At 39.4% G+C, this 25,670-nt stretch overlaps 1 protein-coding gene across 2 annotated transcripts in view; it reads right to left on the minus strand.

Moving 5' to 3' along the window:
- Positions 1–25,670, minus strand: part of COG5 (component of oligomeric golgi complex 5) — a 375,810-nt gene that overhangs the window by 103,928 nt on the left and 246,212 nt on the right. For both annotated transcript variants that reach the window (XM_062174782.1, XM_062216926.1), the window contains exon 11: positions 14,968–15,049. In XM_062174782.1, the coding sequence (XP_062030766.1) occupies positions 14,968–15,049 (82 nt within the window). The remainder of the gene's footprint in view (positions 1–14,967; positions 15,050–25,670) is intronic.

Here is a 25,670-nt window from a genome sequence, read left to right on the forward strand (position 1 = left end):
ATGGCCCAAGTGCTTGGGCCCCTGAACCTACATGGGAGACCTGGAAGAAGCTCCTGGCTTCAGTCTGGCCCAGCCCTGGCTGTTGCAGTCACTTGGGGAGTAAACCATTAAACCAGAAGATGGAAGACCCCCCCGCCCATAACTCTGCCTTTCAAATAAATAAATAAATCTTAAAAAAAAAAAAGAGGTGTCAGAAGAGCTGTTTCTTGCCTTTTCCTTGACATACATTCCTTGGCTTGCAGCCTATCACTCCAATCTGTTTCCACCAATACATCTCCTCCTCTGACTCTCCTGCCTCCCACTTGTGAGGACAGTGGAATTATACTGACCCTATCCAGGATCCAAGAAACCTCTCCATCTCAAGGTCATTAAATTACATACACAAAATCCCTTTTACTATGAAAGGTAACACAGTCATAGTTTCCAAAGATTAGGATATGAAACTCTGGGAAAGTCATTATTTTCTTTTTTTTTTTTTTATTTTTGACAGGCAGAGTGGACAGTGAGAGAGAGACAGAGAGAAAGGTCCTCCTTTGCCGTTGGTTCACCCTCCAATGGCTGCGCGGCTGGCGCGCTGCGGCCAGCGCACCGTGCTGATCCAATGGCAGGAGCCAGGTGCTTATTCTGGTCTCTCATGGGGTGCAGGGCCCAAGCACTTGGGCCATCCTCCACTGCACTCCTGGGCCACAGCAGAGAGCTGGCCTGGAAGAGGGACAACCGGGATAGAATCTGGCGCCCCGACCGGGACTAGAACCCGGTGTGCCTGCGCCGCAAGGCAGAGGATTAGCCTGTTGAGCCACGGCGCTGGTCCATCGTTATTTTCTTATTAATTTTCCACTCTTGTGTTTGTTCCCAACCAAAGAATTCCCAGCACAGACTGCCATAGTAGCATTATTTAAAGTAGCCCCAAATAGGAAACCCTTTAAATGCCCATTGATAATATGGAAGATATATATGTTATGGTATATTTATGAAATGAATATTTGATAATGTTAAGAAAGAGCTCCAAGGATGTATAACACTAATGGAGGAATCTTAGAAACATATTGAATAGGAAAAGCCAGACAACAGACATGAAAGTATCAACTAGGGTAGGGTGTTGTGGCACACAGCAGGTTAACCTGCTGCTAGGGATGCCCATAACCCACCCATATCAGAGTGAAAGCAAGAGTCTTGGTTAATTGAGGGATGATTACTTCCAATCCAGCTCTCTCCTAATTCATCCTGGGAAGCAGCAAATGATCACCCAAGTAATTAGTTCTTGTCACCTATAAGGCAGATCTGGATGGAGTTTCCGGCTACTGGCTTCAGCCTGGCCCAGTCCCCAGTCCCAGCTGTTGCAACCATTTGGTGAGTGAACCATAAGGTAGAAGATCTCTGTTTCTGTCTCTCCCTCTCTTTCTGCTACTCTGTCTTTAAAATATATGTCTTTTTTTAAAAAAAGAGTACCAATTGGATGATTTTTTTGTTGAGAGAAGAGGAAGGTGAGAGAGAAGAAACTCCCAATAGTTGGTTCACTCCCCCAGATGCCCACAGTAACTGGGACAAGGCTGGGCCAAAGCTGGGCTCAGGGAACTCAATCTAAGTCTCCCACGTGGGAGGTATGGACTAAATTACATGAGGCATCGTTGCTGCCTCTCGGGGTGTACATAAATGGGAAGCTAGCATAGGGACCAGAGCCACAACACAAACCCAGGCACACTGATATGGGATGCATGCTGTGTAATCGCTAAGCCAAAGGCTGGACTCCTAATTTATTTTTATTTTTAAATATTTTAAAGATTTATTTATTTACTTGAAAGGCAGACAGAGAGGAGAGAAACAGAGTTCTTTCATCAGCTGGTTTACTCAGCAAATGCCTGCAATGGTAGAAACTGGGCCAGGCTGACAACAGAAGCCAGGAGCCTACTCTGGGTTCCCCCACATGCTCCAGGAGCCCAAGCACCTGGGCCATCCTATGCTGCTTTCCCAGGAGCATTAGCAGGGAGCTGGATTGGAGTGGGGCAGCTGGGACTTGAATCAATGCTCACATGAGATGCTGGCATCACAGGCGGCAGCTTAACCCACTGTGCCACATCTCTAGCACTAACTCCTAATTTAGAAACAAAAAACAAACATAAAAAAAGTTCATATTCATAACTGTCAGGAAGATCTGACTCTCAATCTGTCATTATAATTTTTAAAAGGTAAATATAATTAATTTTATAATATATTTCAAGTATTTTTTAAATCTATAATCTATTTTTTATTAATACAAAGAGAGCAGATTTCCTGTAGTTCACAGATACAATTCTAAGAACATAATGATAGGCTGGCACTGCGGCTCACGTGGCTAATCCTCCACCTGCGGCGCCGGCACGCCGGGTTCTAGTCCTGGTTGGGGCGCTGGATTCTGTCCTGGTTGCTCCTCTTCCAGTCCAGCTCTCTGCTGTGGCCTGGGAAGGCAGTGGAGGATGGCCCAAGTGCTTGGGCCCTGCACCCGCATGGGAGACCAGAAGGAAGCACCTGGCTCCTGCCTTCAGATCAGCGCAGCACGCTAGAGGCCATTTGGGGGGTTAACCAATGGAAGGAAGACCTTTCTCTCTAACTCTGCCTGTCAAAAAAAAATAATAATAATAATCATAGTTTCCTCCCTCCCTCCCTCTTCCTTTCAGTTTTTACAGTAACATTTTTTTTATTAATAGTCACAAGCTTAATGTTTCACTAAATAAACAGTTTAACAAGTGAAAAGTAGGAAGATACTGTTCAACAGAAATATAGGCAACAGATATAAGCAGTAATAAAACCAATGTCAATTTCACTAATATACTTAAAAATTTTTTTAACTCTCTATATTAGCTACCACAAATCAGAGAAAACTTGCTATTTGCCTTTTGGGTCTAGCTTATTTTTATTAAGTGTTATGGTCTCCAGCTGTATCAATTTTGTTGCAAGACAGGATTTCATTCTATTTTATGGCTCAGTAGTATTCCATAATGTATATATTCCACAATTTCTTTATCCAGCCATCAGGTGATGGGTATCTGGGTTGATTCCATATCTTAGCTATTGTGAATTGAGCTACTACAAGCATATACATGCAGGTAACACTTTCATATGCTGATTTCCCAGGACTGAGATGACTGTGTCATATGGTAGATCTGTTTTCAGATTTCTGAGCAAACTCCATACTGTCTTGAATAATGGTGGTACCAGTTAACATTCCCACCAACAGCGTGCTTGAGTGCCTGTTTCTATAAACCCTTGCCAGCATGTTATTTTTTGGTTTTTAAATGACAGCCATTCTAACTGAATGAAGAGATACCTCATTGTGACATTTATTTTCACTTCCCTGATGGCTAGTGAGCCCAAGCATTTTCTCATTTGTCTGCTGGCCATTTTTATTTCATTCTTTGAAACATTCCTGTTCATGTCCTTTACCCAAGTTAGATTTCTTGAGCTCCTTATATATTCTGGATATTAATTCTTTATCACATGCATAGGTGGCAAATATTACCTCCCATTCTATTGGCCGCCTCTTTTTTTTGTTGAGTGTTTACTGTGCAGAAGCTTTGTAGCTTAAGGCAACCCCATTTTGTAAGATCAGTCCCATTCATAATAGCTACAAAAAAATTAAATACCCTGGGATAAACTCAATCAAGGATGTGAAAGATCTCTATAACAAAAACTATAAAACATTAAGGAAATAAATAGAACAAGATACTTTCAGAATGGAAAAATCTTCTAGGTTCATAGATTGGAAGAATTAATATCATCAGAATGTCCATACTATCCAAAACAATTTACAGATCTGATGCAATTCCAATTAAAAAAACAACACAGGGCCAGTGCTGCGGTACAGTGGGTAAAGCCACAACCCGTGGCGCCACATCCCATATGGGCACCAGTTCAAGTCCTGGCAGCTCTGCTTCTGATACAGTTCTCTGCTATAGTCTGGGAAAGCAGTAGGACATGGCCCAAATTTGGACCCCTGCACCTGCATGGGAGACCTGAAGGAAGCTCCTGGCTCTGGCTCAGCTCTGGCCATTGTGGCCACTGGGGGAGTGAACCATCAGATGGAAGACTTGTCTTTCTACCTCTGCCTCTCTGTAACTCTGCCTTTCAAATAAATAAATACATCTAAAAAAAAAAAAAAAAAGGACATCTTATCAGACCAAGAAAACAATGATCCTAAAATTCATAAACACAAGAGATCCTGAATAGCCAAAGTGATCTTAAACAATAATAACAAAGCTGAAGATAGGGATTGGGATTGTGACGCAGGAGGTTAAGCAATCACCTACAATGCCAGCATCTCATTTGGGGGCTGGTTGGAGATCCAGATGTTCCATTTCTTATCGAGCTCCCTGCTAATATGCCCAGGGAAAGCAGCAAAAGATGGCCCAAGTACTTGGGCCCCTGCACCCAAAAAGGAAACACGGATGGAATTACAGGCTCCTGACTAAGCCTGGCCCAGCCCCGGATGTTGGGAGTCATTTGGGAAGTGAACAAGAGGATGAAAGTTCCCCTCTCTCTATAATTCTACCTTTCAAATAAATAAATCTTAAAAACACAAAGTCTGAGGAATCATAATACCAAATCTGAAGATATATAGGGTGGTTATAACCAAAACACGTTGGTATTGGCACAAAACCAGACATAGGGAACAATGCAACACAACAGAAACTCTAAAAATTAATCCGTGCATCTACAATCAACTTTAAAAATGAGCTAAAATCACTCAGTGGAGAAATGACAGTTTCTTTAACAAATGGTGTTGGGAGAATTGGATCCCAACATCCAGAGATATGAAACAAGACTCCTACCTTATATCCTATACATAACCAACTCACAATGGATTAAGTATCTAAACCTGATATCTGAAAACATCAAGCTACTAGAGGAAAACACAGGGGAAACACTGTGAGACATTGGCATAGGCAAAGACTTCTTGGATAAGACCTGAGAAGCACAGGCAATAAAAGCCAAAATATTTCATGTCTTAAATCTTTCTATACCTTAAAATATATATACTTTCCCATGCTTGGTTTTGCAGCTTGTTATAGATAACACATTAGTCATCTTAACAGTATAAAGAATTTCCTTAACTTGCTTAAAGAGTTTTGAGACTCCAATATTGCACAAGGGGCTTTAAATCCTTAACAAGAGATCTACTTACTAGATTTTTCAAGCACATTAAAAAAAAGTTCTTATTAAGCACTTAACTTTTCATAAAAGGACACTGGGATCTTTGCTTCCCTACCCTTCCTACCTTCTAGTCAATAGGCAAGCATTAATTGAAGCCCCACTGTGTGTCTGGTATTCTCCCAGATACTGAGGATAGATACTACCATGACCAAAAATAGCATTCCCTATCTTATACTGCTTATGTCTAGTGAAGAGAAGATGGTGACACATGATAAATACATAAATTATAGAGTAGCCATGATGAGTATCCTTAATTTGAAGATCTAAAATGATAAAAAATTCAAAGCTTTTTGATCACTCTGATGCCATAAGTGAAAAATTCCATACCTCATCTCAGGTGAGGGACTGCAGTCAAAATGCAGATGCATTAAAAATGTATAAAATTACATTCAAGTTATATATATTAGGTATATATGAAACATAAATGAATTTCCTTTCTGGATGAAGGGCCTATCCCCAAGATGCCTTATTATGTATACGCAAATGTTCCAATACCTGAAAAAAATCCAAAACAGTTCTGGTTCCAACCATTTTGGATAAAAGATATTCAGTCAGTATTAGAGAGTGATAAGAGCTAAGGAAAAACAAAACATTTATTTATGACAGGACATTCTGGGAAAACCATTAAATAAAAAGACGAATGATGGCTTCATTTCAAAGAGTTCAAAATGGTTACACTATTTTCATGTTTCTATTCAAACAAAGAAGTATGACCTACGTGTTGCTTAACACATATTATTACCTAGAAACTCTGATAGAAAACAATAGGCTTACAAGTCATTTTGGAAACAATCATTACCAGATGAAGTGGCAGATTTCCTAGAGGAGCTATTTTGAATTTTGATGGTGACCAGTCCAGTGTTTTTCCATTTGAATAAGTCAGACTAATTGTTTAATAAATAATACTAGATTATTTCTTCTGGTAGAATGTTTTTACTAAGCATGAACATGTATAATCAGAAAGAACATGTTCTTAACTAGCACAAAATTTCCCTTTGAATGTATTGTGCCATAATATCACATGCTTAGACAATCTGTCATACTGTATGTAATCTTCAACTCCACAGATGGTTACACTTCCTTAATATTGCCTGTCTATAATTTTTACAAGTACTACAATATACTTCAGGGACTATGTTATAAAAATGGAAGATGTTTTATAAACAACTTACTTTGGAGCTTTCCCGAAGGAAGATATTAAAGTAATAATGCTATTGGAAGAAACAGACTACTCTGAAATGTGAAATACTAATGAGCTTTTTCTGCCTAAAATATTACATTTCTTCTAAATAGCTTGACTACAAAAACCACAAAGATCTTACAAGAATTAAAAAACACACACTGGATTTGGCCATTAAAAAGTAAGTCACAGAGCTGCTGTTGTGGCATGGTGGGTTAAGCCACTGTCTGACGCCAGCATCCCATATGGGTGCAGGTTCAAGTCCCAGCTACTCCACCTCTTATACAGCTCCCTGCTCATGCACCCGGGAAAGCAGCAGAAGATAACCTAAGTGCCTGGGCCCCTGCACCAATGTGGGAGACCCAGAAGAAACTCCTGGCTCCCAGTTTTGGCCTAGCCTACCTCCAGTCATTACAGCCATCTAGGAAGTGACCTGGCAGATAGAAGATCTCTTTGTCTCCTGGTCTCTTTCTCTGTAACTTTGGCTTTCAAATAAATAAATACATCTTTAAAAAAAAAGAAAATAAAAAAGGAGTTGGTTACAGCTTACCTTAATGAAAACAACTTCAACAGAATGATGGAAGATAGCCAGATATAAACTAATTTAGATATCAATAGTATGAAAATGAAGATTAAAAATGCAAACTACTCTTTTGAAAAACTTGGCTAAATAAAAAGAGGGTAAACAGTAATTAAAGGGAAACATTATACTTTTATTTTAGTTTTAATTAGATAGGAGCAACCTGAATAAGTTTATATAGAAGGGAAAGAAATCAAAAGAGAAGGAGAAAAGACGAAGAAGTATAAACGATGCTGCGAGGAGGAGGGGCATCATTAAGTGGGTAGCCCTGAGGACAAAGAGGAAAGTCACTTTATCCTCTGAGGCACAGAAGAGGAATAAGGTTCTAATTTGGAAGAAGGTACAGGAAAGAATTCCCTAATGACAGTGACTGCCCTGGTCACCCAGGAGATAAGTTTGGTGATTGAGAGAGAGCAGAATGAGAAAAAGGAAGGTAAGTGAAGAGTACCAAAAGTCTGTAGTGATTAAGCAAAGCAAGAAAAACCAATGACTACACAAAAATAAATGTCAGTACCATTAAACACATATACATATCCCATAAAATATTCTGAAATGCACTTTTTAAAATTTTTTGCCAGACAGAGTTAGACAGTGAGAGAGAAACAGAGAGTTATAGACAGTGAGAGAGAGACAGAAAGAAAGGTCTTCCTTCCATTGGTTCACTCCCTAAATGGCCGCCATAGCCAGTGCTGCGCTGATCCGAAGGCAGAAGCCAGGTATTTCCTCCCAGTCTCCCACGCAGGTGCAGGGACCCAAGCACTTGGGCCATCCTCCACTGCCCTCCTGGGCCACAGCAGAGAGCTGGACTGGAAGAGGAACAACCGGAACTAGAACCCGGCACCTCAACCGGGACTAGAACCTGGGGTGCTGGCACCACAGGCAGAGGATTAGCCAAGTGAGCCACGACGCCAGCCCTGAAATGCACTTTTAATTGTTGCTTTTTAAACAAGATGAAGGACTTCTGGCCAAAATGGTTTAACAGGGACCAGATTTACCCTTCTACTAAACAAATGCACACACTATATAATGGTTTCAAGACACCTGAACAAAGGCCAGTGAACCTTGAGACAGGATCTGAATGAGGTGAAGTCTACAACTGCCCCAGTTTACTTTCTCTAAAGAGTTTCCAGGAAACCACACAAGAACAGGGAACGTTAACCCCAACTGTCCCCCAGACCAGGTAGACAGAGAACCAAAGATCATTGGATGGTAAACCAGAGAGGAGAGACCCGCAAAAGGTTCACCTTGAGTATTCAGCAAAGTACTGGTAAGTGGGGAAACTTTCAGTTTGTGGGGAAAAAACCCACTATAGCATTTGCGGAAACATAGTCTGTTGTTCACGTAAGATCTGGAACAGTGTTGGTTTCCTAAAGGCAAGATGGAAAATCTCATAATTCATACAGTATTCGGTAGGATTCCAAGAAAAATCTTACCTCTGTGGTGGAAAATAATTAGCCCTATTTTAATCACTGTTCTCTTTGTGCTCATAAACCTTAAAACAGGAGTCAAAAGGATCAAACTGTTTCTAAGTAAACCGACAGTATCAGAGAATAACAGTAGGAAGACAAAAGCAACCAGCACCAAAAGGGTAAAATTCATAATATCTGCTATTCAATAAAAATGATTACACACCCAGAGAAGAAGGAAAACGTGATTCATGATGAAAAGAAAGCTCAATGAAACGTCACCAATTCAGAACTGACATGCTAGAATACACAGACAAGGACGTTTCTTTCCCAGGCCTGTATCCCAAGTTGTTGTATTTGCTGGAATAGAGTTTACTTTTTACAACTTCTACTAAAATGGACTAAGCAAAAAAAAAAAAAAAATAATAATAATATATAAGGTGTGATTGTTAAAGTTTTGACATTTTTCAAGTAGGTTAAAGGATTTTTTTGGATAGATTCCTGATATATTCAAGGAAAAAAACTCAAAATACAAATTAAATATACTCATTGGAGAAAGAAAAATGACTAAAAACACCATGTTTTTAACGAAGTTTTTTAAGTGGTAAAGGACAATTTAAATTAATACTCATGGGGCCAGTACTGTGGCGTGGCGGGTAAAGCCAATGCCTGTGGTGCTGGCATTCTATATGGGCACCGTTTCAAGTTCCAGCTGCTCCACTTCTGATCCAGCTCCTTGTTAATGTGCCTGGGAAAAGCAGCAGAAGATGGCCCAAGTCCTTGGACCCCTGCACCCACGTAGGAGACCCAGAAAAATCTCCTGTCTCCTGGCTTTGGATCAGTCCAGCTCTGGCTGTTGTGGCCATCTTTTGACTGAACCAGCAAATGGAAGATCTTTCCCTCTCTAACTCTACGTTTCAAATAAACAATAAATAAATCTTTAAAAAATTAATACTCATACTTGACAATAGATACAACACACAGCCATAAATGAGCTATTTGTGCTTGTTTTTGACTTAACCAATGGAAATTTATTTCTGACAGTTCTGTTCAAGAACAGAACTCTGGCATGATTCAGTTTCTCTTCTAGATCTCCTGATGTCCATCTCTTTATTAATTCCTCTCATGGCCTTTCCTTGGTACATGTGCACAGAGTGCCAGCAAATTATCTGTCTCTTCTAAAAACAGTAAAGATCAGAGCACCACCATTATGACTTCATTTGATTTGAATTACTTCCATAAAGACCCTATCTCCAAATCCAAGGAGACTTCAACAAGTTCACATAAAATGGACATTAAAAGACAGACATAAAAAAAATTTCAAACTATTTTTCAATATAAGCTCCAACAATATGAAGATGCTTTCATTTGCAATGGTACCAGGCATTTAATCCATTCCTAAATAAAGAGGGTCCTAGGAGATTTGTCATGTCAATGAAAACTTTTTTACATAATTAACTGAAGACCTTTTTAAGATTAGGAAGCAAAAAGAAGTCAGAAGGAGCCAAATCAGGAGTGGAAGGTAGAAGCATGATTTCCCATCAAAATTCTTGCAAAATTGCCCTTGTTCAATGAGAGGAAAGAGCAGGAACACTGCCATGGTGGAGAAGGACTCTCTGGGAAAGCTTTCCCAGGCATTTTTCTGCTAAAGCTTTGGTTCACTTCAACACTCTAATAAGCAGATGTTATCATTTTTCAGCCCTCCAAAAAGTCAATTACCAAAATGCCCTGAGCATCCCAAAAAACTGTTGCCATGTCCTTGGCTCTTGACTTGCTCACTTATGATTTAACTGAACCACTTTTGCCGTCTGGTAGCCATTGTTTTGATTGTGTTTTGTCTTCAGGATCATATAGTAAAGCCATGTTTCACTCCTGTTAGAATTCTTCAAGGAAATGCTTTAGGAACTTGATCCCACTTGTTTAACATTTCCACTGAAAGTTTTGCTCTTATTTGCAATTGATCTAGGTGCAACAGTTTTGATATACATTGTGCCAGGAAGTTTGTTCAATATTAACTTTTGAGTTAGAACTTCGTACACTGAACCAACTGACATGTCTAAGATGTTGGCTATTGTTTGAATGCTAACAATCACTCCTCTTCAGTCAGGCTCAGAACAAGATTAAGTTTCTTCCTCCCAAACTGATGTGGACAGTATGCTGCTGAGGGCTGTATCTCCATCATCATTATCATCATCATCATCATCATCATCATCATCATCATCATCATCTCATCCCATCCCCTCTGCTTTTTCTTTCCAAAGACTTTAAAAAATTATTTATTTATTTATTACTTGAAAGGCAGAGTTACAGAGAGAAGGAAAGACAAAGAGAAAGAGAGAGATGTTCCACTCAGTGGTTCATACCCCAGATGGCTGGGCCAGCAAAGGTCAAGAGCTTGGAATTCCATCCAGATCTCCCACATGGGTAACAGGGGCCCAGGCACTTGGACCATCTTCATTGCTTTCCCAGGTGCATTAGCAGGGACTAGAATGAGCACTCTGATGTGGGATGCTGGCTAAATCCACTGTGTCAAGTACCGTTCCCCCCTCCTCATCTCAATCCTATCCATTTTTTTAAAAATTTATTTTTAATTTGTATGTATCTCATAAATACAACATTATGTACTTAGTAATTCTTCTCATCATACCTGCCTTCCCACCCATCATCCCCTCCCCCTTCCTGCTCCCTCTCCTGTTTTATCTGAGAAAGAAAAAGAATGAATGGAGTAAAGAAAGCTAAGAGAAGTGTTCCTCAACAGTCTATACAAGGGCTGATCTATGTTGTTGCTTCTTGAAGGTGACTTCGCTCCCCTCCCCCTTTCCTCTTTTCCCTTCCTTCCTCCCCTTCTTTCCTTTCAGCAACTTAATTGCCTTTGATGAAGAATCCAAGGATGATACCTTTTGTTACTTTTGGATATAACTATTACTTATGAGACATAATAACATCCTCCTTTTAATATACTAAAAGGAAGTGATTCTTAAGAATAAGTTTTACTGTTAAGTTCCATGGTACAACTCTCTGGGGACAGAGGTCTTGCATGGCAAGTTTAACAATTACCACTCTTAAGTATGACATCAGTAATCGCCCAAGGCTCTTGAAATGAGCTACCTCAGCTGTGGAAGCCTTTTGGATCCACTAGCTCAACAAGGCCATAAGCAAAGTGGAAGTTCTCTTCTCCCTTCAGAGAAAGGTACATTCTTCTTTGGTGGTCCCTTCTTTCCACTGGGGTCTTACTCACAGGGGTCCTTTATGTAGTACACCTTTTGCCAGAGTGTCTTGGTTTTCCATGCCTGAATGCTCCCCTTTGGCTTTCCAGCCATACCAGAGGGACTTAACGGCTGATTCTGAGGTCGGGGTGCTACTTAAAGCAACTGTCCTTCTATGAGTCTGCTACATGGACTGCTTCCCATGTTGGAGCCTTCACTCCTTTTTAGTTCTGTCTATTAGTGTTTCCATAAACTTATTCCTTGTTATATGATCCCTTACCACTTAAAGACGCCTGATACAGTTACACAGTGAGTTAGGACATCACTTGTATGAATTTTGGGGGAAAACAAACAGTTCATAACAACCATGTTTTGAATATTTTCCACAACTATTTTTATCTCTCTCCCTTTATCTTGACCCTCCAATTATATGTATATTAGACTGGTCAATATGTCCCAAGGGTCCTGAGACTCTGATCATTCTTCACGTTTGATTTCTAATATCAGTCATTTACTTTGAGTAATATCTACACAAGCAACTTAAATTCATTGACTTTTTCCTAAGGGCTAAATCTGCTGTTAACCCATTTAGTTAAATAATTTCAGATACTGTATTTTTCACATACAGAAGTTCCATTTGGTTCTGCTTTATATTATCCATTCATCTCATTATGTTTGCTATTCTTTAAATATTTGAGTATATAATGTTTATAAAACTGTTTCAAATTCTTGGTCTGCTCCTTCTACTGATGCTTTAACTGCTGGAGGCACTCACAGGAAGCTGAATCAGAAGCAAGAGTTGCCAGGACCCAAACCAGCACTCCAGTGTGGGATGTGGGCACCCCAGGTAGTAGTTTAACCCACAGCACCTATACCACAATACCCGCTCCTGAGAGAACATTAATGTTCAATTTGTTTTCCTTCAACAGGGATCACACTCTATTATGCCCAATGCCTGAAAATAGCTCTTTCATAAATTTCATTCAGTGTCCCAGTTTATGATGGGGGAACATTCTGTGTACCAGTTACTTTTTCATGGATGGGAGTAAAAGTCCATTAAGTGACCTTTACTTTCCAGTCAAAATAGAAGTGACTTTGGATCTGAAAACAGCTAATCCTTAACTTATTATGTTTAATGATGGGAAGCTGGTTTTCTACAACTTCAAAAAGCATCACGCTTCAGAGAACAAGAAACACTTTGGTGTTGTTGAGGGTGACATTTGGGAAAAACACAGGTTGACTTGGGGTTAGACAAATAGATAGGGGACACGAGGTGGCAGGATAGCATGGATAAGGCAAGGAATTATTTCAACATTGAAAATTAGGGGCTGGCACCATGGCTCACTTGGCTAATCCCACACCTGTGGCGCCGGCATCCCATATGGGCACCGGGTTCTAGTCCCGGTTGCTCCTCTTCCAGTCCAGCTCTCTGCTGTGGCCCGGGAGTGCAGTGGAGGATGGCCCAAGTGCTTGGGCCCTGCACCACATGGGAGACCAGGAGGAAGTAACCTGGCTCCTGGCTTCGGATTGGCGTGGCATGCCGGCTGCAGCAGACTGGCCGTAGCGGCCATTTTGAGGGGAACCAACGGTAAAAAAGGAAGACCTTTCTCTCTGTCTCTCTCACTGTCTAACTCTGCCCGTCAAAACAAACAAACAAACAAAAAAACAAACAAAAAACAAAAAAACAAAAAAAAAAACAAAAAAAAAAAAAAGAGAAGGAAATAGTAACAAAGAGAAAAAACAAAATTGAAAACAGAAATATATTATTGTAAAAAGTATTTTGTTTGTCAGAGATAACAAGAGAGCAAAAAATTGATCTGTCCACTGGTTCACCCCCCAGAATGGCGGAGGGTGGGCCAGGCCAAACCCAGGAGGCAGGAGACAGGAACTCTATCTGGGGCTTACTCGTGTGTGACAGGGGCCCGAGGATGTGAGCCATCTTCTGCTGCCTTCCAAAGCACATCAGCAGGGAGCTGGAATGGAAAGGAAGTAACCAGCACCCAATCTGGGATGAGGCTGAACTGGCTGCACCACAATGCCAGCCCCCGAACAATAGGAAACAGAGGAAAAACAGTATCTTCCTCTACATAAATTCACAGGATAATACTGCAGCATTACAAACAACTGTATGCCAATAAATTTTAAAATGCCACTCACTCGAGAAAAAGACATAAATGGGAAAACCTTGTACATACAAAAGAAATTAAAATGGCAGGTCAAAACATCCCTACAAAGAAAATTCCTGGCCCAGACGACTTCTCTGGTAAATTCTAACAAACAATTCAGGAGGAAATAACATTTCTACACAAACTTCTAGAGAAGACAGAAGAGGACAGAATACTTCCCATCTTAATCTCAGATCAACGTGTCCCTGCCACCAGTATTAAAAAAATCTGAGAAAACTGAAGATCAGTGTCTTGTGAATATAAATAAAACCTGCTAAAAGTGTTGAGCAAACTGAATGCAACCACATATAAGGAAGATACTGCTCCATGATCATGTGGGGTTTATCCTAGAAATATAAGGCTAGCACAACACCTAAAATTCCATCAGCGTAATTCACCATATTAATTATTAACACAATGAAATAATTAAAAGTACTTGAAAATCTAATTGGGTACATAAATGCTTTGAAAGAAATAATGATTTAAAATACAAACTCAACAAACTAGAAATATAAGGGTATTTCCTCCTCAGTGTTAAAAAAAAAACTTTAATTGGCATCATATTTAATGCAGACTGAAAACTTTTTAAGATTATAAACAAGGAAGAAATGTCCACTCTATTAAAAGCATGAATTAAATTCTTTAACATCAACTGCTTTACACTTGTATACAGAAAAAAACACAGTTTTCTCAAAGTGTAAATTAGGGAGAATTAACTGATTCTTCTGGAGAATTTTATTTTAAATAATTATTACAAAAATATGTAAAAAGTATATTGATTATAAAACAGAGTATATAGTTAAGAGACTCTAGATTAAACATCTAGAAGAATTAACAGCAGGAGGGGCTGGTGTTGTGATGTAGCTGGTAAGCTGGCACCCACCATGCCAGCAGACGAAAAATGTGTGCTGGTTCTAGTCTGGGCTGCTCCCTAATAATGCATCTGGGAAAGCAGCAGAAGATGGCCCAAGTGTTTGGGTTTCTCCCACCCACATTGGAGACCTGGAAGAAACTCCTGGCTTCAGCCATTTTGGCCCCTTGGGGAGGGAATCAGCAGATGAACATCTTTATCATTCTCCCACTGTCTCCTTAACTCTACCTTTCAAGTAAAATAAATAAAACTTAAAAAAAAAAAAAGAGTTCTAAACTAATGTTTTGTAAACTAAAACACCAAAACTTACATCAAATTTTACAGTAACTAGAAAACTTTGAAGTGAATTTGCAAAATAAATAGTAAACTTACAGTTGGTTGCCAGGTGGAACTGAGAAGAAAGGGCTTGAGTAACTGAATTCCAAAACTTGTATAGAATTTCAGGCTGTCCATCCTGTGAGTTGGAAAAAAAAGGGGATATATTCATGTTTTTAAGAAAGTATAATAGGTAGGATGTTATAGGATGTTAACCTTAAAAAAATTATAAAAATTTATTTAAATGAAAATTTTTACAGGCCAAACACCAAACAACAGATTTATTAACAGAATACACAGATAAATCAAGTTATGTTTCAGGCTCAAGCAATCACTCATTATCTTGCTCTGCCACTTACTGGCTGTGTGACCTTGGGTAACTTTCTTAACTGTTTTACACTTTCATTTCCTCATCTGTAGTAATAGTACTACACTGCAAAGTTATTATAACGATTAAACATGTCACAAAAATCCTGGGCCGATGAATGACAATAATAATAAATGAATAAATGAATAAATAATAACAATAAATGAATATGAGATATTATAATTAGTTTTTTTTTAAGATTTATTTTACTTATTTGAAAGAGTTATACAGAGAGAGAAGGAGAGGCAGGGAGAGAGAGCTCTTCCATCCACTGGTTCACTCCCCATTTGGCCACAACGGCCGGAGCTGCGCTGATCTTAATGAAGGAGCTGGCATTGTGGTGCAGTGGGTTAAGCATCTGCCTGTGGTGCTGGCATCCCAGGTAGGTGCCACTTCAAGTCCCAGCTGCTCCACTTTTTTTTTTTTTTTTACAGGCAGAGTGGACAGTGAGAGAGAGACAGAGAGAAAGGTCTTCCTTTTCTGTTGGTTCACCCTCCAATGGCCGCTGCGCTGATTTGAAGCCAGGAGCCAGGTGCTTCTCCTGGTCTCCCAAGGGGTGCAGGGCCCAAGCTCTTGGGCCATCCTCCACTGCACTCCCGGGCCACAGCAGAGAGCTGGACTGGAAGAGGAGCAACCGGGACAGAAACCAGCACCCTGACCGGGACTAGAACCTGGTGTGCTGGCGCCGTAGGCAGAGGATTAGCCTATTGAGTTGTGGTGCCAGCCAACTTTTTTTTTTTTTTTAAGATATACTTATTTATTTGAAAGTCAGAGTTACACAGAGAGAAGGAGAGGCAGAGAGAGAGAGAGAGAGAAAGAGAGAAAGAGAGAGAGAGGGAGAGAGGGAGAGAGAGATCGATCTTCCATCCACTGGTTCACTCCCCAAATGGTTGCAATGGCCAGAGCTGCACAGATCTTAAGCCAGGAGCTTCTTCCAGATCTCTCACATGGGTACAGGGGCCAAAGACTCGGGCCATCTTCCACTGCTTTCCCAGGTTATAGCAGAGAGCTGGATTCGAAGTGGTGCAGCTGGGTCTTGATCCGATGCCGATATGGGATGACAGCTGCAGGCAGTGGCTCTACCCACTACGTCACAGCACCAGCCACTGAGCCACTTCTGATCCAGCTCCCTGCTGATGGCCTAGGAAAGCAGAAGGAGGTGGCCCATGTGCTTGGGCCTCTGCACCCACATGGGAGACTCAGAAACAGCTCCTGGCTCCGGATCAGCTCAGCTCCAGATGTTGTGGCCATTTGGAGTGAACCAGCGGATGGAAGACCTCTCTCTCTCTCTCTTTTTCCCTGTAACTCTCTCTCTCAAGTAAATACACATATGCACACACACACAATTTTAAGAAAGAATGACTAACAGGGCTGGTATTGCATACAGTGGTACAGCCGCTTATATACCAGGGTGCTAGTTCATGTCTCCCTTATCAGGGTGCTGGTTCAAGTCTCAGCTGCTCCACTGCTAGTCCAGCTCCCTGCTAATCAGCCTGGCAAAGCAGCAGAAGATGGCCCAAGTACCACAGCCCCTGCCACTCATGTGGGAGACTCAGTTGTGAGTTCCCAGTTCCTCCTGGCTGCAGCCTGACCCAATCCAGGCTGTAGTGGCATTTGGGGAGTGAAGAGAAGATGGAAGATCTGTCTCTAATTCTCTTTGTCACTGTCACATTGCCTTTCAAAAAAATAAAAAAACTTTTAAAAAATTCAGGAAATAATTCACTATTATAAAAGATAATAGCTGAAGCCTAGATAGGGTTTAAAAAAAAAATCACAGGAATTAGTAACACTCAGTATAGCATGATCCTTTCATTCAACTTTGAACACATGCTTTCAAAATAATTATTAAAATACAGGCCAAATATTAGCATTACCATTTGTTAATAAAAAGTGCTTTAATCCTGTTAAAATGGAAATCACACCCAGGAATTTTACCAAATACAATAAGGGATTTCTATATAACTGTTATATTATATCAAGCTGTTTATAAATAACATATTTGCTGTCAAAATATTACTACTGTCACAAAAATGAATTCTTTTATTTAAATATTTATTTATTTGAAAGGCAGACAGAGAGAGAGAGACCTTCCATGTGCTGGCTCACTCCCCAAATGGCTGCAACAGCTGGAGCTGGGCTGATCCTAAGCCAGGAGCTTCTTCCAGGTCTCCCATGCAGTTGCAGGAGCCCAAGCACTTGGGCCATCATCTACTGCTTTCCCAGGCCATAGCATCTGAAGAGGAGCAGCCAGGACTTGAACCAGTGCCCATATGGGACGCTGGTACTGCAAGTGGTGGCTTTACCCTCTACAGCACAGCGCCGGCCCCATAAATATGAATTCTAACTTTAGAGCTTGAAAGTGAAGAAAATGACCAATGAAAAATATTGATTTGTGACTTTCATACCTATTCATACTTCCATTTTCATTGTTACTTGTTTCTTTAATAAATTTCAGGGCTTTGAAGTTACTCAAATGGGAATTGTATTACATAAAAAATGCACATCAAATAATAGCTGGTTTCTTGAGACCAGTGTTGTGGTGCAGCAGGTTAAGTCACCAGCTGTGATGCTGGCATCCCATATGAGTGCCTGTTTGAGTCCTGGCTGTTCTACTTCTGTTCCAGCTCCCTGCCAACACACCTTGGAAAGTAGCTGAAGATGGCCAAAGTACTCAGGCCTCTGGGATGCCTGTCTGGGAGACCAAGATAGAATTCCAGGCTCGGGGATTTAGCCTTGCCTAGCCCAGGCTGTTGCAGCCATCTGGGGAGTGAACCAGAGCATGAAAGATCCCTCTCTTTCCCTTTCTCTCTCCCTCACTATCTCTGTCACTCTGCCTTTCAAATATATAAATAAATCTTCTGTAAAACGGCTAACTTCTTATATAATCATCAGAAAATACATTGAGATTCTTGAGAATTTATGTATTTTATGTATTCTGCCTCATGTATCTCACATGTATCTTACAATGTCTTATGTTACATGGACAGAATCAAGGACAAAACCCCCATAATTAATTATCTCATTGACACAAAAAGAAATTGTACAATATTCAATGTCCTTTCATGATTAAAAAAAAAAAACACTCAACAAATGAGGACTGAAAGGAAATATATAAATATACCAAAGGGCATACACAAGAAGACCATAACTAACATCCCGTGCACCAGTACAAACAAGCTAAGTTTTCCTCCAGGATTAAGAAGCAAACTAGAAGGCCCACTCTTACTAATTCTATTTGACATCATTGTGGAAGTCTGATCAGAACAGTCAGGCAAGAAAAATAAATAAAAGGTGGGCCAGTGCTGTGGTGCAGTGGGTTAATGTCCTGGCCTGAAGCGCCGGCATCCTACATGGAAGCTGGTTTGAGACTGGGCTTTTCCACTTCCAATCCAGCTTTCTGCTATGGCCTGGGAAAGCAGTAGAAGATAGCCCAAGTGCTTGGGCCCCTGCACCCATGTGGGAGACCCAGAAGAAGCTCCTGGCTTTGGATGGGCGCAGCTCTGGCTGTTGCAGCCAATTGGGGAGTGAACCACTGGATGGAAGACCTCTCTCTCTGTCTCTGTCTCTCCTCTCTCTGTGTAACTCTGACTTTCAAATACATAAATAAAATATTAAAAAAAAGAAAGATAATGAAAAAGAGAAATCATTTAAAAAAAGAAAAATAAATAAAAGGCATCCAAATTTGGAAAGCAAGACATAAAATTATCTCTGTTCACAGATATATGATCTAGTCTATAAAAAAACCTGAAGATTCAAAAAAAAAAAAACCACCTGTTAGAATGCATGAATTCAGCGAAGTAGGAGAATACAAAATCAATACACAAGATCAGCTGTGCTTCTATGTACAATGCTGAACAATGTGAAAAGGAAATTAAAAAAATAATCTCATATATAATAGCACCAAAAAAGAATGAAATGCTTAGAAATAAATTTAACAAAGAAGGTAAAAGACTTGTACACTAAAAATATATCTGAAAGAAAAACAGAAGACACAAATAAATGAAAGACATTCCCTATTCATAGGTTAGAAGACTTACTATAGTTACAATATCTATATTTGTCAAATGTGATCTACTGATACAGTACAATCTGTATAAAAATATCAATGGCATTTCAGGCAGAAATAGAAAAATCCACCCTAATCTTCATATAGAGTTGTAATAGATCTTGAACAGTACAGCCTTAAGAAAGAAAAACAAAGCTGGAGACCTTAGACTTCTCAAGTTCAAAACATACTACAAAGCTACAGTAATCAAACAATAGGATATCCACATAAACACAGACACATAAATCAGTGGAACAGAACAGACAGCCCAGGAAGAGACTCTCACCGAGTTGGACAGGGGCATATGATCTGGGGCTTGGCCAGCAGAAGCCAGGAGGCAAGAATTCCATTCAATTCTCCAATATGGGTAACAGGGACCAAGTACTTGACTCAGCTGTTTTTCACTCCTTCCTGCCCCTGTCCTTCCTTCTCCATAGCTGTGTGATAAGACCCCAAGTGGGCACTAATCCCAGAATTTCCGTGTTAACTGAGCCATCCTCTGCTGCCTCCCAGGCACATTAGCAGGAGTCTTGGTCAAAAACAGAGACAGAAGCCACCTGGTGTCAGGCATTTCAATATGAGATGCAGGCATCCTAAACAGCAGTTTAATGTGATGATCCCCAATATCTACTGCTATTTTATTTCTTTTTATGTAATGAAGTAAATGTAGATCTACATAGATCACCTCAGTGAAAATATTAAATTATTAACAACAGATTTCCTAGTATTAAGCGATCATTTTAATTTTTATTATTAAAAATTTACTTATTTGAAAGACAAACAGAGACAAACAGAGAGAAGAGATCCATCTGTTGGTTCACTTTCCAAATACCCACAACTGCTAAGGCTGGATTAGGCCAAAACCAGGAACACAGAACCCAATCCAAGACTCCAACATCAGTGGCAGGGACCCAAGTACTTAGACTATTATCTGTTGCCTCCCAGGGTATACACCATCAGGAAGTTGGACTCAGAAGCAGCGTCAACACTCAAACCCAGGTACTCTGATATGGAACGCAGGCACCATAAGCGGCATTTGAACAACTGTGTCAAGTGTCTGTCCCCATTTTTAATTTTTATTCATTTGAGAGAAAGACTGAGAGAGCAAGATAAATACACACAGAGAGGCAAAGACAGCAACAGAGAAGTAAAGAGCTCCCATATGCTGATTCTCTCTCCAAATGCCACAATGGCCAGGGTTTGTCTGGCCTGAAGCTGGAAGTCGGGAACTCAAAGCAGATCTTCCACACGGGTGACAGGAACCCAACTACTCTGAGGTACCACCACTGAATCTCAGGGTCTGCACTAGCAGGAAGCCTAGGCAGGCACTGAACCCAGACACTTTGATATGGGATGTGGACATACTAACCAGTAGCTTACCAATGAGGCCAAATGTCTGCCCTTTAAATGACCTTTACATTGCTGACATGAATCCTGTTTTCTCAGGTATAACTCTCATAGTTATTTTCATAAACAATGAAATCCATTTGTTTTCACTTCTGAGAATTTTATATTTGTATTCTTCAGCAACACTGACCCAATTTTCCCTTTTAAGTATATGCATGTATATGTGTATATAAAAGTATGTAGTCATTTATTCTGGAAGTAGAATTATGCAAGCTTCATAAAATGAATTAGCCACTTCCCTTAATTTAAAAGTTGTTTTGATGTACATTTTGGGACAAGTATAATAGTCTGAGATATTTTCTCCATAAAAAAACTCAAGGAATTTCACTAATTAAAAAAAACAGTAGGGGTAAATGTTGTGGCACAGTTGGGTTAAGTTGCTACTTGAGATGCCAGCATCCCATACTGGAGGGCCAGTTTATGTCCTGAATTTGCTTCCGAACCAGCTTCCTGCCAATAGGCCTGGGAAGTCAGTGGACGATGACCCAAGTATTTGAGTTCCTGCCGCCTCCTTGGGACATCCAGATGGAGTTTCTGGCTTTAGCCTAGCCTAGACCAGGCTGCTGCAGGCAACTAGGGAGTGAACTAGGGGAAGATCTCTGTTTCTCCCTTTCTCTCTGTCACTCTGCCTTTCAAATAAGTCAATAAATCTTCAAAAGATAAAAATATTTTAAAGCTAACTTTTAGTAACAAGAAATTTTAGTAAAATTGTTCTATTTAGATATGTTAATTATTGAGTCAATTATATATTCTCTTGAAAATATCCATGTCATTTCAAATCCGAAATTTAGTAGAAATTTAACAGACACTTTCTTCTATGTTCCATTACTTGTCCTGTTTATCTAAAACTAATAATCGCTTGCTTTCACTTAAGGAATGTTTATCAATTTATTTAAGTTTATTTTTTCTATGCTGTTTGCTTTTTGATGTGATTTTTAAAGAACATACTTTAAATTGTATTTATGAACGCAATTTTTGTTGTTTACTAAAATATTGTAACTCAAATATGTCTAAGTAATACTTTGTTCTTCCTTTCATCATCTCATTTTGGCTCGCTTTCTGTTTCCTTTGTTTTCTGTGTTTGTTCTATGGATTATTTTTGTTTGCTTTTATCTTCCCTTGTGGCTTGAGTGCTACAGATTCTGATTTCAATTTCATCAAAGGTTACATTTTTTTTCCCAAAAGAGTTTTAATCTCATATGACATCCTATTTCTCACTTTTCAAAGGCAAAAATGAAGATATATCTTCTGAGACTATTGAAGACAGAAATTAATTTACAATTTTAAACATAAAAACCTATGAATTAAATAAAAAACAAATGTAAAGATCTGAGCACACTATAATATAATTGTTTCCTAAATTAGTACTAATTTCACAGGATAAACCTTGAAGTTCAACTCAAGCAACCTCCACTTTGCCAATACTGGGGTACTAACACAAAATGAACTGACAATACCAGCTCACAACTGGGAAAGCAGAAGAACAATCCCCACAGGCAGTTTATTAAGGGAGCGATGACTGCATAACCTGGATCAAGCTTGGACTACAGCTGTCTCCAATATAAACATTTAACAATAAATCCATCACTGTAAAAATCTTTTTAGAAATAAATGTTTCTCAATTGCTCATTTCTGAGGACAAAAAACCAAATCTACATGAAGTATATCTCTGTTCTTACTAGTGTACAAGAACACGTGAAAATATACAAACATCATTTCATTTTCTGTTTCAAGTCAAATTATCCCATTAGATATTTGTTTCTAAGTATTAAACAAAAATAAGTCAACTAGATCTTAATCTAGATTTCAATTGAAACATTTACTGTCTTAATTTAGTATTAGTCTCAAAACTATCTGAGTTCCATTAAGTTCAAAACAATCATGTTATCAGATCAACATTTCAATGAAACATTTACTATTCCAAGAAACTTGTTACTCTGGTTTCCTAGAAATCATACTATAATCCTAGCTTTAAACAATGAAATTTGAACCTCTGGCTAAGACCAACATACATTGATAAAAAAGGCAAAATCAAATGTATATTATACAAATAGAATAAAAATAAAATATTCAGGAACACGACAACAATTAAGTTTGGGTGAATCCATTATATAGAATCATAACATTGCCTGTGACTTTGTGACGTAACTGTCTACACAGTAACTCAAACAATGCAGAATGACTTCCACAGCATATCTTTAGCTTCTCCATGTTAATAATACAGAACTGACCATGGATGTTCTTGCTTTAAGTAGAACTGACAGCATGTGGCTGCATACAGAATTAGGTTCAGAATGTAAGCTAACATTCTTGCATCTGGGGTAGTAAAAACAGCACAGGCTCTGAAGTGAGATAAGCTTCATGTAAACATAGCTGTCACTTACCAGCTATGTGAACTGGCTTGGGTAGATGGACTCATCTTTCTGAGCTTTGGTCTCCTCATGTAAACAACAGGGGTAACGATATGGCATAGGATTTACCTTGCTATGAAGAGTAAAGTCAGGATCTCTTGAGCTTGATCTTAAAAGAAAGATTGGAATTCACCACACAGACAGGGAAAAGAATGAGCAGAGAACATCCCAGATGAAGAACAAGAGAGGAGGAGGGGTTAAGAATGGAAAGTACAAGAATGGTCAGACCAAGTACACCTTAATTCCCTTTATAGACACTTATTACTGCTTGAGGGTATTCATGACAGAATTAATACAACCAAGCCTACGTTTCAAAACTCCACAGTAATGTGGAAGATAAACAGTATACAGGGTGTTGGTAAACCTGCAGGCAACAAGATCAGTCAGGAGGTTACTGAAAAAGTCAAGGTGAAAGGAGCACTTCTACAACAATAGCAGTAAGAATGGAGAGCAGAAAAACTGATCTGACTTGATAAGAATTTTATACATTTAGGAAGGGGTAAGACTAGATATATTGGTGAAGGACTAAGAGAATGGAGACTGCTCAATCAAAATAGAACCTCAGAAGCAGCAGCAGTTAAGCAGAAAAAGATGAGCTCATAAAGATTTATGCTTCCCAATCCAGTGGTGCACCCAAATAGAGATGATATAACTCAATGGATATAAATCTCTTGCTTAAGAGTAAGACCAAGGCTAAGGAAGAATTGTTATCAAGGTGGTATTCAGGATAGGATCCAAGGAAACATTACTTAAAGGTTGATGAAGGAAATATTTCAGAGTAAAGTAGGAGGAGGGAGAGAAGGAAAATATTTAAAAAAAAAGACTGACAATAAGTTAGTTAATTGCTGAAGCTGGATATGATGAGCAGATAGGATTCACTGTCCTATGAATGTTTTGGTTCTGCAGTTTGGTATGTGTTTGAAATTTCACAAATATTTTAAAAGGAAGGTTAGGTGATAGAGGAGGAATCAGTGACGGAATTAATTGGAGTGGGAATGCCAGAGGGAGGAAAGAGTTAAGGCAAAAGTGGTCTGTTATCTCCGAGCAATAAAGTCAAAAAGGGTCTAAGAAGTGGGCAGAAGGATTGGGAAGCTGGGTCTATAGAGTGTTGGTCCTGTAGCTTGTGGCAAGAGAGAAAAGAAGGAAGTAGAGACAAAACTTAGCTTACTGAAAGTTGAGTGTGAAGGAAACAAGTTGGGAGAGGGAGGCACAGAATCAAGGACTTTATTTAATTGTAGACCTCTGAAAGGAAGGAGGGGCAAGAGGTTGATATTGTAATAAACACAGAGTAGGGGAAACAGGGAAAGCAACAACAACAACAAACGAAAGCAAAGGGGTGAGTCTGAAAAAGAAGATACAATCTATAGCTACCACTGAGGCAGAAGGGGAAGGTAAGGATCAGCAGCTCGACTTCTGGCTCTAGAGTAAAGTGGTTCTAAGTCAGTGTGCTTAATGAGAAGAACTCAGAAGGAGCAATATTAAGATAAAAAAAGAGGAAGTACAAATTTGGCAGAAAGTCTGCACCAGAGATCTCTTGGAGAGATCATGCTGTGAACAAGGAAGCTTATAGACTTGATCAAAGAAACCAAGGAGAAATGAATTTTAAATTAGTTCTAATTACCTCTTAGATTCAAAGCATAGGGTTTCTGGCAAAGTAAATATAAGGTAAAGAAAAGAAATTCTTTTTGCTGAAAAACAGCTTTCAGAAGAAACATTTTGTTGTGACTGATTATAAAGAAGATAAAGAAATTAAATAGGGACTCTAAGAAAAAACATTACAAATCAAAATGAGAAACTCTACACAAACAAAAGAAGTTCAGTTAAAATCAAAATGCTGCCTTTTATACATGTATTGTTCAGAGAAAAAAACAGCATTCATGGGGCAGTCCACTTTTTGTTTGAGAAAATGGGAGTTTTTACTAGGGTAACAGTGTAAGACAGTGAAAAATAATCAGATTTTTAAATACATTTTAAAGGTAGAAAAAACGGGACTTGTTAAAATGTGGACACAATTGACATTTAATAAAATGTTCACAGACATTATCTCAGAATGACAGGAATAAATATGATGCATTTTTTAAATTTTATGGCAGAGTAATACAGATAATCTAAATGTTAATTCTAAGCAGAACAGCACATTCTTGATGTAAAAAATTTGGTACTGAGGGACCAGTGTTGTGGCACAGAAGGTTAAGCTGCTGCCTGGGATACTGGCATCCCCTATGGGTGACGGATGGAGAACCAACTGTTCTGGAAAAGCAGAAGGCAGCCCAAGTGCTTCGGGACCCTGCATCCATGTGGGAGACTTGGCTCCTGGGTTTGGCCTGGCAAGCCCCAGATGTTGCAGCCATTTGGGGAATGAACTAGTGGATGGAAGATCTCTGCCTCTCCCTCTCTTTCTGTAACTCTGCCTTTCAAATTTGAAATATTATTCAAATTAATAAAAAATAATCTTTTAAAAAATTTAGTACTGAAAAACATAGGATAAAGAGTAAGGGCTTCGGGTCGGCACTGTGGCATAGTGGGTAAA

The sequence above is a fragment of the Lepus europaeus genome, chromosome 1, assembly GCF_033115175.1.
Source record: "Lepus europaeus isolate LE1 chromosome 1, mLepTim1.pri, whole genome shotgun sequence".
NCBI classification, from domain to species: Eukaryota; Metazoa; Chordata; class Mammalia; order Lagomorpha; family Leporidae; genus Lepus; species Lepus europaeus.